This window comes from Pogonomyrmex barbatus, unplaced genomic scaffold (assembly GCF_055798465.1).
Source record: "Pogonomyrmex barbatus isolate J1 unplaced genomic scaffold, ASM5579846v1 scaffold14, whole genome shotgun sequence".
NCBI classification, from domain to species: domain Eukaryota; kingdom Metazoa; phylum Arthropoda; class Insecta; order Hymenoptera; family Formicidae; genus Pogonomyrmex; species Pogonomyrmex barbatus.
Window position 1 is genome coordinate 1687423 of NW_028297110.1, and position 12234 is coordinate 1699656.

The 12234-nt window shown below is 40.1% G+C and overlaps 2 protein-coding genes and 1 long non-coding RNA gene across 5 annotated transcripts in view; 2 read left to right on the forward strand and 1 right to left on the reverse strand.

Annotated features, from left to right (window-relative positions):
- On the forward strand, positions 1 to 11991 carry LOC148937367 (uncharacterized). Its single transcript, XR_016138385.1, has 3 exons — positions 1 to 242; positions 8428 to 8540; positions 10709 to 11991. It is a non-coding gene; the product is annotated as an uncharacterized LOC148937367 (long non-coding RNA).
- On the forward strand, positions 201 to 4582 carry LOC105428369 (tonsoku-like protein). Its single transcript, XM_011640655.2, has 2 exons — positions 201 to 350; positions 608 to 4582. Exon 2 carries the CDS (start codon positions 645 to 647, stop codon positions 4446 to 4448), a length of 3804 nt encoding a protein of 1267 aa, XP_011638957.2. The 5' UTR covers positions 201 to 350; positions 608 to 644; the 3' UTR covers positions 4449 to 4582.
- Positions 4468 to 12234, reverse strand: part of LOC105428368 (U6 snRNA phosphodiesterase 1) — a 171792-nt gene continuing 164025 nt past the window's right edge. The window contains exons 1-4 of one of the 3 annotated variants that reach the window (XM_011640653.3): positions 5924 to 6165; positions 5569 to 5711; positions 5127 to 5461; positions 4468 to 4962 (exon numbers count right to left, since the gene is read on the reverse strand). In XM_011640653.3, coding sequence (XP_011638955.2) covers positions 4774 to 4962; positions 5127 to 5461; positions 5569 to 5711; positions 5924 to 6012 — 756 coding nt within the window. In that variant the 5' untranslated portion in view covers positions 6013 to 6165 and the 3' untranslated portion in view covers positions 4468 to 4773. Of the gene's footprint in view, positions 4963 to 5126; positions 5462 to 5568; positions 5712 to 5923; positions 6166 to 12234 lie in introns of those variants that run through there. The other 2 variants (XM_011640654.3, XM_089072969.1) reach the window with 2 other exon arrangements.

Here is a 12234-nt window from a genome sequence, read left to right on the forward strand (position 1 = left end):
CCTTTAGTATGATTGCTTTGTACATTTAGATCCATGAGGAACTAATGGCAAAAGCCAATCAAATCATTTTTACAACAGTTGCAAAGCTGCTTTCTCTGAACGCAGCCAATCGGTCGGCGAGCGGCGATCCTTCGTCCTTTTTCGGATGAGTTTTGGAACGTGCCGAGCGCCACCAACCCGCCTGATCGATGTCAACATGACAGAACCGCGAGCTTGTGGGAAACTTCGCGCTTTGAAGTTAGGTTGGAAGTATACTTGAATCACATTTCTCTAAAAAAATTTATTATTCTTTTTCTAGCGTTTTGGTGTTTATTTCGCTTTTTAAATCGTTGCTTGTACCTATCGAAAGAGTAAGTACGTTTTCTTATTGGATCTTCAAGTGACAACTGTATCCTAGACTCTGATTTCGATATTAATTTTCTGTGAATGGACAAAAGTAATAATTCAAAGAAAGAGCTGCATATTTACTCAATAAATTAATAATGAATTGTGGCATATTGTATTTAAACTTTTTTTTTTTAATTTGTGAAAAAAATGCCACCTTCACAGATTACTAGGCACGACAAGTGTTCTCTTCTATCTTTAAAGTTAATCTTACACTTTGCAGGACCGTTTATTCTAAAAATTATCAAAGACGAATCAACATGGATAAATTACTCATTAAAAAAAAACAGTGTGCCAAGCGTGACAACAATCTTCACCAGTTGGCCGAAATTACGGAAACTCTAGCAGGCATGTACTTCGAAAACGAACGGTTGAAAGAAGCTTTGCGGGAGTATAAGGAGCAGTTGAATGTCTGTGAAGAACTACAAGACAAGTTGAGATGTGCTATAGCACATAGAATGATCGGGGAGGTTTATGCAAAATTAGGAGATTATGAGCAGGCTTTGATGCATCAAAATTTATACTTAGAAAGTGCCAAGGACATGAAGAATATGCTGGAAGAGCAGCGCGCATTTGCTACCTTAGGCAGAACTTATTTCTGTCTGGCCGAGAGCTTGGATGGCAAGAAGCGTGACGAGGCTTTAGTAAATGCAAAGATGAGTCATGTGCGGAGCATGGAGCTGTGTGACATGTTAAAGAACATCGAAATTAAAGAACAGATGTTGATGCGATCAAGAGTATTGCTCAATCTAGGATCAACAATGGAGGCATTGAAAGAGACGCAACAGGCAATTAATTTGCTCGAGCAGGCAATCACACTGTGCGTATCCAACAACTTTCAGGAAGAGTTGCACTGTGCCTGTATTTCTCTTGCAGCTATATACGAGCGACAGAATGATTACGAACTAGCGTTGACTTACCTCGAGACCGCAGCCACTATAAACAACATACGTCTGAAGGCCGAAGCGGAAATAACAAAGGCTGAATTGCTCATGCGAACCGGACGGTGGATCGAAACGCGCAAGGTGTTGGTTTCCTTGTATACAAGGAGTGGATTGTCGAAAGACATTAATCACTTGGTGGAGAAATATCTGAGGATTGTTGTAACTATATGCCGTGCGGAAAATAATCTTCTCGTCGAGACTGACGTTGAGGCTAAGCAGAAACTATATGAAACTCTAGGCGATGCGACGGTCGCTGCGAAATGCTTCAATGGAGGCGTGGAGTATTATCGACACATGCTGACCTGCGCGGAAGAAACGGGTAACCAGATAGGTGCTTCTTTGGTAAGTCTAGCAAGAACGCTCAAGGATGCGGGGCGATGCAAGGAAGCGTTGCCTTACGCGCGGAGGGAGCTGAAACTTTGCAAGAATTCTCAGGAGAAATGTGAATCGGCGCTGTTTCTAGCAGACTTGCTAATAACGATGAACGCCGCTGATGCCGAAATTCGGGAATGTTACGCTCTGGCGTTGAACTCGGCAAACGAAAGCGATAATGTTAAGCTGCAAAAATCCGTTACGAAAGACCTCGTCAGTTATCTGGAAAGTATAGGCCAGTTCGACGAGGCAGAAGCTACAAAACGAAAAGCGAAATTAACATTGGAAATTCCGAGCGACACGGAGAGCGAAGCAGCATCCGAGGAAAGTGATAGAATTGGTGCGGACATTTGCCTAGAGGATTTGTCCGATCTAGAGACTGAAGAGAGTATCAAGAAAACTGTTGGGACTGTTGGAAAGAGAAGAATGAAAAGAGCAACGTCTACGATCAAGAGGAACGAGAAGGGCGAGACGCCGTTACATGTGGCGTGCATCAACGGCGATATCAGTGCCGTCGAGAGGCTTCTGTCGTCCGGTCATTCTACGAACGTTCGAGATCACTGCGGTTGGTCTCCACTTCACGAAGCTGCTAATTACGGCTACGTCGACATCGCGGAACTGCTCCTGAAACACGATGCGAATGTCAACGATCCAGGCGGCACATCCTGCAAAGGCGTGACACCGCTTCACGATGCCGCAACCTGCGGACACTTTTCGATGATGCAGCTCCTGATGCGTCATGGAGCGACTGTTACGCTCAAGACTCATGATGGCGAGACGGTGTTGGATTGCTTGAAGGCTTGGAGACGTCGCGTAGAAGACATAAGTCCCCAAGATTTACTCGAATACGACGCTATGTGTGAAAAGCTTTCGGCTGTTATTCCAATAAAAAAGGAAAGGAAGAGACTTAAAGACTTTGGTCGGTCACCGGATAAGAAGTCCGCGCCGTCCGAGGCTCGAAAGATATCTGCCGGGGAGGATTATAAGCGAACAATAGAGAACTTGCGATCTTTCAATAAAATCAATACCGTTATTGCTGCTTCTAAAAGCAGCAATGATGAAGTTGCGCCTTTAGTCGGTGAGGAACAGGTTCTTATCGACGATTGGCTCGAGGACGATATCGGAGATACAACGCGAAAGAAATCTACGTCAAACAATTACACTGCAATAACCATCGGAGACACAACGAGAAAGAAATCTACGTCAAACAGTTACACTGCAATAACCAAACGAAAGTCTTTTGACGGGAATACGGAGGGCGTCACTAAGAGATTGAAACGGAACGACACGTTTCGTCGAAGTAACGACGATTTTAGTTTAAGCGAAGATAGTGATGACACTATTGTCGACGATATGAGTGAATTATTTGAAGTACGTAAAAGAACTAGGAGAAAACGACAGACGTCCCTGATCTCGAGTGGATTCACCGTGTCCGGCGTGTCTCGCACGCCGTCTCCAGTGGCATATTTGCAACCGTCTTTGCCCACCGCAACGAGTTCGAAGCAACTCGACAAGGAACACGTACGTTTACGTATGTTTGTTAAAGAAAAAATGTTCGACATAAAAGTAACAGTCTGCGAAGATGAGAGGGAGTTTTTAACAAACATTACGAGTACTACCGAACGCGCATTCCACGATGAAACCGGTTGTACAGTTACGCTGCTGCTGCAACTTGTAAACGGTAGTGTCGCGACGAAGGAAAGTATTCGACAAATCGCGATGGAAAGAGGCAAGTTGGAATGCGAGATAGTCGAACTGCAAATCCCAGCCATTGTCGAGCGATACAAGACCATCTGTTGCACTCATAACTTGACCCCTTGCGAGATCACGCTGAAATGCTTAAAATCTTGCGAGAATACGTCTATATTTCGCGTAAAATCCGACAATATTAACAGGCAACTAGTCGTGCCTTTGTTAAAAACTTTAGAATACGAAAAAAATATCAAAGTGTTACAATTGTCGGACAGTGTACTGCTAACGGCGGGAGTAGAATTGTATCAATGTCTCTCGAACCTTCCATCCCTGCAGGAGCTCTATTTAAAAGGCTGTGATATTGACTTCGCCTGTTTACGTCAGGTGAACTCGTTACCTCCTCAGTTGAGAGTCCTAGATTTGAGTTATAATCCATTAAGTTCCGAAAGCAGTGATACCCTGCGAACACTGATCGCTCCCCTGAAATATTTGCAAACTCTTAACTTACGTTACTGCATGTTGGAAGACTTTTGCCTTCCACTCGACAATCCGAATCTGACGAGCTGCGATATTTCGTGGAATAAATTGAATCGCGACGCGGTGACCTCTGTGCTGAGTAGGCAATTGTTCGACTTGAATTTATCTAATAGTCTGTCTTCCAATCGATTCGTCTTAGAGTTAGATATGATAGCTTTATCACCGAGTTTGGAATCATTAGAACTTTCGTTCTGTGATATAACAGACTCTGATATAAAAGTTATCTTAGCGCAATTGCCTAGGTTGTTGAAATTAATACTTAGTGGGAACACGAATATATCTGTATTGTCTATAAACATATTGTTGAGTCGTCAGCCTACTTTAACTTACATCGATGTTAGTGGTTGTAAAAATATCACGGATAATCCCGAAACTGGATTAGCCATACAAAGTCCCGAGGTTTGCACACTGCTGGCTAGTATAGAGCCTAATTTATGTGATTCTTGGATTAAATTGTGGCGAGGAGCAGGTACTGTAACGAAATTACCTCATAATTTAGCAATTTTTAAACCTATTTGACTTTCTACAGAAAACAATATTTTGTATATGCGTATTGCGAAAGATAATTTATTTTGTAAAAAAATATACATGTAAATATGTTTCTAGAAAAAAATAATATATATTTCATAATACATTTGATATTCCCAGAAAAATATCACAGTTTGTGAATTATTCATAAATCTATCTCTTCCTATACAGAAGATACTGATTTATATTGACATTATTTTGCAAAAATCAATAAATTATTTTGGAACAATTAAATATAATTTGAATTTTTTTATAATACTGTGCAGTTTTAGAAAATAGATTTTATAGCTTAATTTACAATTACATTTGTAATTTGTTATTTTAATTCGAATGCGTAGTATTTATTTCCAATTTTGCATTGTATTTCGTTGACATGCACATAAGCATCTTCCATATTCTCTGCCAAAAATTTATTCAAACTACAAGTAAGAGATGGTAGAATTTCTTTTAAACATTCTTGCTTGTCTCCGAGGCACCAAAAGAAACTGATGTGATATGAAGTATCCTATACAAGATAAATATATTAAATATATATATATATATATATATATATATATAAGATGAATTATATCTCTTGATCTCCAGTAAAAAATCAAAAAAATCTCAATAATTAATAAAAATCTATTTCACATTAACGAAAGTAAAAAGAGAATGTAATTATTATAATACCTTATAAAACGATGGTAATTGATATCCAGCTAATAAATTATCCAGAGCTTCTGTTAGGCATTTTAACACTCCATTCTCATCTTGACAATAAATTCCAAGAAATGTACGAGTTTTTTCTTCATTACAATATACCTTAATATCTGTAAGCTGTATGACAAACTGATTAAACTGACGGCATAACAGTTTTATACCTTCTACAAATGACTCGATCCAATGAAACTTTAAAACCAAAGTACGACTGAGACTGATATGAAGACTAGAAATGATATCGCCTTGGACAGGCAATTCATTTAATATAGAATTTATCCAAGTATGAAGACAATCATTGGCCGTATCTAAAATCATTTGAATCTTTGCTTAATCTTAGCATTAAAGCACTAATTTGTGTTGTCACAATATGTAAATTAATACCGATCTTACTTAAAATTAAAATATTACTTACACTTTATATAAACCAAAGTTGCCCAGTTACCACGCTCATGTTTAAAGCTTCGTATCCGTCCATCATGACCTAGTGGATCATCGACTACTTCCTCATGATATGAAACTCCTTTCCATGATGAGATACTGTCAGGCAAGGCCAATCTGTAACAGTTTATTTAAAATATATACTAAAATATGTGCAATGTTTATATTTTATTCTTATACTATAAATATTTAAAGGAATTGAGAACTACAAAAATTTTAGATGTTATAATTCCTAAGTTTGTTTTTTGTTATAATTTAAATGAGAGCTCTTACAAATAAGTGTATTTTAATTAAATATTAATTCGAGATAAATAGTGTGGTTTATGTACTTGTTTACAATTTTATCATCTTCTTTATCATCGTGCTTGTCTGAGTCTGAGTCGGAAGAATATGTTTGTATTAAACGCAAACCAGCCATATTTCTTGACTATTTTATTCAACATTAAATATCTATTATCATTGTTTTATAAAATAATACAGATTTAACAGTACGAAATGCGGAAATACATAAAGGTTATGGACAGTTTTATATCATACACGCGTTTGTCAGTCACGGGTTACTTCTTTGAAGATACACTATGTCTGTATCAAAATTGAAGTCACTTTTGGCTTTTTACTGATTGGCCAGTGTCATTAAAATCGAATATGATAAAGTTACCCGCTATATTTAAAAACTTAAAATATATTAAGAAAAAACAACGTATTTTTAAAAAATAGACAATTTATTTTAAGCCATATATTATTTTAACCATATTTGAAACCATATGAAGAAATTAGAAATATTTATAGTATCATAATACTATGTTAATAGGCAAAAGATTTATATATATGTATATGTATTGTCACTTGCATTTATATATAATTTCTTAAAATATAACAAAATGTTCTCAGGAACGAATTATTTGTCTTATCATATCCAATATATATATCCATATTCATATACTAACATTAAATTAAAAATTAAATTAAAAATTTTTTAATTTGCAAAATTCTTCAAATTTAATAAAATTTTAAATTTTCTAAAGATTCCATGAATTGTAATTATGAGAATTCGGAATTTTAAATCGCAGAAAGTCTTGGTAATCAATGAACTATTAGGAGAACATAATTAGGAAAGAGGTTAATCTAATTAGAATTCTGAGAATTTTCCAATCTTTCAGGAATTTTGATTTTAAAAAATCAGAGATTGATGAAAAAATCTTTAAATTACAAAAAAACAAAATCTCAAAAATCAATTAAGTATCAAGAGAGCATAATCGGAAAGGAAGTTACATTATCTAAAATTTCAAGAATTTTTCAAGATTTCCAAGAATTCAATTCATAAAAATTTAAAAATTGAAGTATTAAGAAAAATAATCAAAAAGAGGAAAATTGTTGCATTATCCAAAATTTTGAGAATATTATACGATTTCCAAGAAATGAGATATCAAACATTCCAAATTTTAAAATTTTGAAAAGAATTTCACTATTATAGACGAAAAATTATTATACTTAAAAGTTTCATTTCAATTGCCTCGCATTACACGCATGTTTCACTAAATTATGATATAATTTTCTATACCTTTTCCAAATACTTTCTCGATACAATTCATTTCGCAATATAATCTTAATCCGCATTTTTTTTATTTCATGTTTATTATATAATTATTTAATGTACTTTTGTAATTAATATACTTATTATTATTATGTACTTATGTTAATTTAATGTACTTATGTAATTCCCATATATATAAAGTAACTTTTAATTAGAGATATAAGGTTTTTACAGGTTTTATAGAACACTTGTGAAAACTTGTATTTTGTTTTGATATCATTAGATTGTACGATTATCATCGATTTTTGCGATGTCCTTTTGAGTGTCGTCAAAGACTCTCCCCTAACTTTCCTTTCCGATATCCTCTCGCTGGTCGAGCGATCGTACTCTTTTACGTAACGCTCGTCCTTTCCGAGTCGCTCCTTTCTCTCTCTTTCTCTCTCTATCTCTTTGCGGGCATCGGGCAACAGTCGTTTCGCCATTTCTGCAACTTCGACTCTGCTCGCCCGAGGATTTTCAATATCCTCGGAATACGCGGCTCTCTTTGAAATTCAGATATTGCGAGCGAAGCGCCCTTTAGGCGGTAGCCTGCACCTCAAATTTGCACAGGCCAGACCAAGCCTGCGAGCAGTCGACGAAATCATTGCGTCTTGCGATATCCACGCGAGATCCACGGTGCTATCAATCATGCGTGTACAAATGCGAGAGTGACATGTACCTACGGGAAAGATCCTTACTTAATGCGCGACTTGGCTTTACGAATTAATATCGATGCAACGTGATTCCGACGACTTGATGTTGAAAAATCCAACGATAAAAAAACCTTAAAATTTTTCGAATAAGAATACAAATTCAAATAAAACTGTTTGGCAATTAACTCTAAATTTTTCGAATATGTATATGCAAGAGATGAGTTTATAATCGAAGCTGTCAGTTGTCTCGAATTCTTTTCGCTCGCGAGACTTCAGTAATAAAGAAACGATAGAGAATTTAAAGTTATACGATACACGTGTGTTTCATATTTAGTAAACGCCTCTCTCGTTCGCGTCATGTAGAATGCAACTTTCCGTCGAAGAATACATTTTCGAATGCATCCCGAGAAGACTTCCGCGGTGATCAATTTTTTTTCTTTACCCTGCGCAGGAAACATTGATCCGAGTAACATTTTTCATTCGTAACAAAAATAAAATTCGAAAGTTTTATGAAAAGGAAAGTTTGGCCGAGTTAGATCTCTCCTCGGTCTTATTCCAAGGGACGAGGGATCGAAGACTAATGCTAATTTTTCCGTATATTTCTCAGGTCAACGACGAGGACGAGGTTGACGAGGGTCATCGCCGAAGACGTTCTCCGAACCACGATCAATACTCGATGTACCGCCGGCGGGGTACAAAAAAAAGCCAGGAGAACGCGAGGTAAGGATCACGGGAACGGAATCCCGTCATCGACAACGGCGGCGGATCGACAGTAATTGGCGACTGTCGGAATCTGCCGTCGGTCGCGAACTCTGAACTTTCGAAAAATAGTTACGCGACCGCGGAAAGTCGATAGCGTGACGAGAAACGAGACGCGACGAACGAATACCACGAAATCCGATGCGTTTAATCGCGGCATTTCCCGACCGCGACGAATCCGTCACCGTCGCGTTGAAAGGATACAGGAGGAGAGCTGGGGAGGAGGAGGGGGGGGGAGGGACAGACACTGGATTTCGCGACGGCTGCGGCGGCGACAACGACGACGACGATGACGACGACGGTGGAGCGGGAGAGGGGAAGAGGTTGTGCGGAGGGGTTGTGGACGGCGGTGTTGCGGGCGGTGCTCGCGTGTTTCGCGAAAAAGAAAAGCGCGGAAGTTCAACGCGAGTCTCCCGGCGTAACAGGTGGTTAAACAGGGCTGTAAAGCAGCTCGCGAGCGGTGCGAGGGGGAAAGAGGGGAAGAAGGGTTACAGCGGGGGAGGAAGTTGAGGGAAGGGTTAAAAAGATCGGACTTCTCGCGAAGTGTGCAGGCGAGAGATCGCGGCTCTCTTCCGCGCCCGTCCACTTGTCCTCCCCTTCCACCCTCCTACCCTCGTTTCTTCTTACGTTCGCGAATTGCAAATTAATTGTCCGGATTATTTCGCACGTCGCGACGCACTCGCGCACGCTATTCCCCCCGGGTTTTATATCGGGCGAGCCGATATCCTGTGCTGAAAAGAAGAATACGAGATCGTACGTTATCAGTTAGTCAAAATTTATCACGACAGAATGCATTTAGAGGATTATCGCGAGCGCGCCGAGATATATATCACCAGTAGTTAAAATTAATTAGAGCGAGCCGCGCAAAATTTCCCGCGCATTTTTCGAGAACCGCCACGGTAAATCAACATAACAATAACGGGATGGTAAATCCATTCCGAACGTTTAGGGATCCGGGGCGCGATAATTACGCGCGGTGTATTCAACTTGTACCCGAATCGCCGCGCGATTCGAAAAATCGAAAAACGGGGGAAAAACCTCTTTCACGGGGATTTCGCGGGGGTGTCCGTGCGACCTGGAATCGATATTCGTCCCCCCCCCCTCCGAATCCGTCCCGCTTCTCTCGCGCGTCTCTCACCGAGATGACGCGCGCCGCGTGTTTAACTTATCGATTGCACGGAACGACGCAACGATCGTAAAACGCATTTAGGAGTATCTCTCCACGAATCCGCCACGGGCGGGCGCGCAGTGGTCTTAATTAATTCGATCCTGCAGCCCTTCCGTAGCTCCCGATGCCATTTCCATCATCGTCGGGAGCACGGTCGCTCGCTCGCGGGGAAGGAGGGCTGAGGGGGACGGTGGATTCCGCGCGCCTCGGGGCGACGAAAGGAAATTGGCTCGGCTCGGAGACGTCCTGCCTCGGACGGAGCATCCTTAATACCGTAAAGTAAGTTTAATGGAGGATGCACCCGCGCACCGACGCCTACTACTAGGTGTTGGGAGAATATCGCGCTCCCTCGGCTCGTAGTTAAACATTTAAATGGCAAAGTAATAAATATCCGTATTAAGCTGCGCTTAAATGCCCGAGTTAGCGCAGACCTGGACGTTTAAGCAATAACGATCAAGTTAGGACTTTAAATGATAATGATTATATTACGCTCTCCTCCGTCTCTCGATGACCGCTGTTGTTCAAATGTCGAAGTCAGTGTTTTACTTAATCCATCGCGAGAGAACACTTTCGCTGGCTAAAATCTAAAAATTTTGCCAAATACAAATCTGAAAATAATTTTGTTCAACTTGTTATTACATCGTATGTACATCGTTTAAATTGATTGCTAGAAGATCACATTTATTATTCATCATGCTTAAACACAGTAATTTTGATCCAATAAAATTATTTTCAGATCTGCATCTGACGAAATTTTTAGATTTGCCAGCAAGACTGTTCTCTCTGTCATTTATGTGAATTAATAAAAAATATAAAAATTACACACACACACACACACACACACACACACACACACACACACACACAAAATACATCGAATACACACACAAATAACAATTATAACAATTTATATAATAATTCATCGCGATGAGAATATCTAGGATTCTTAATCTGAATGCAGGAACACACGAGGCATAACAAATTCGCAATTCGTGCGTAATAATTAAATTTGAAACGAGGGGGAGCAAAGGGGACGGAAAAAGGGAAGGAGTAACATGGAACTGGACAGTGGAGAAGAATGGAACGGAAGAGCTCGGGACGACGCACGAAGGGTGCAAAGTGATCGCTGGAGGGTTGAAAGCAGGGTGGTTTAAGTAAGAAAGGAGGACGAGCAAGAAGCGAAGGGAGGACGATAGAGACTGGATCGGAGAGCGGGGGGGAGGAGGTGGAAGCGGGGAAAACAGAAAGCTCATCAGACGCGTCAGTTGCCCCTGGCGCCGCGCTTCATCCCCTCGAACTACACGTTTCTCCAGTGTCTCCAGAGTCTTTTCCGTCTCTTCCTCATCGGCGCCCGCTTATTTCCCTTTCCCCGACATTTCATCCGACATTTCGCAGCGCTCTCCGGGGGTGCGCGCAATTTCGCATCGCCCGCTTAACCCGTACGTTCCCGGTACGCTTTCTAATACCTGGATAAACGTACCTTTAATCGTCTCGACGAGCAAAAATATTATATACGGCGAGACTCCCAGAACACGTCCCAAAAACTCATACCTTAAAGATGCACGGAAAGAACACTTTTGCTGGCAAATCTAAAAATTTGGCTAGATACAGATCTGAAAATGATTTTGCTGGGCTTTCAATATTATTATATATTCAAATTGATTGTTAGAAGATCAAACATTTTTGCAGTATTATCGTCAAATTTAAGTGTTTTACAAAATAATTTTGATAAACCAACAAAATTATTTTCAGATCTGTATCTGGTTAAACTTTTAGATTTGCCAGCAAAAGTGTTCTTTCCGTGCGCGTATCTTCTTTTGTAACAGCATTTGGAATCAAGTGGAAAATAAAAAAAAAAAAAAAAATCTGTGAAACTTGTGAGATTCAGTTCGTAAACTCTTTGTATTATTTACAAATTAGAAACTATTTATATTTATCTATATATAATAACATTTAGACAATAATGTTATATTATACTTAACATATTTTATATTAAGAGATTGGAATACACGTCTTGAATCTCTCGTAACTCACTGTTAGCGGACTGATTAAAACGGTTGCACCTCCGCAAAATTTCCGCATCGAGATGGAAACGTTCTGACTTTATCTTAAAAATTCCCAGTCCGCCGTAATTAGGAGCTAATTTCGAGGAACGTAGTTTCCTCAGTTTCTCGCTCAAGCGCCGAAGAGATCGAAGAGACACAACGACGACGACGACGACGATGACGGCGACGAGAATTGACACTCCTCCTCTTTTTCCATCGAAGGCGGCGATCGTGCGAGAGATCGCGGTTGCTAGGAGACCTCCTCCTCTCCCAAGGAAGAGAAGGATCCGGAGTCTCTCTCGTCATTATCCACGCCGGAGGATCACCGCAGGCGACGTCGAAACGCGTAGCGCGGCGCAGGATCAAAGTGCAATCTAATCGCGTAATGGCCGGAGTATTAGGGTAGCCGCCCGCCGCAGAGCCCGGGTCTCTCTCCCCCTCC

Coding starts and splice junctions, on each gene's coding strand:
- LOC105428369 (XM_011640655.2), top strand. CDS start 645: ATGGATAAATTACTCATTAAAAAAAAACAGTGTGCCAAGCGTGACAAC.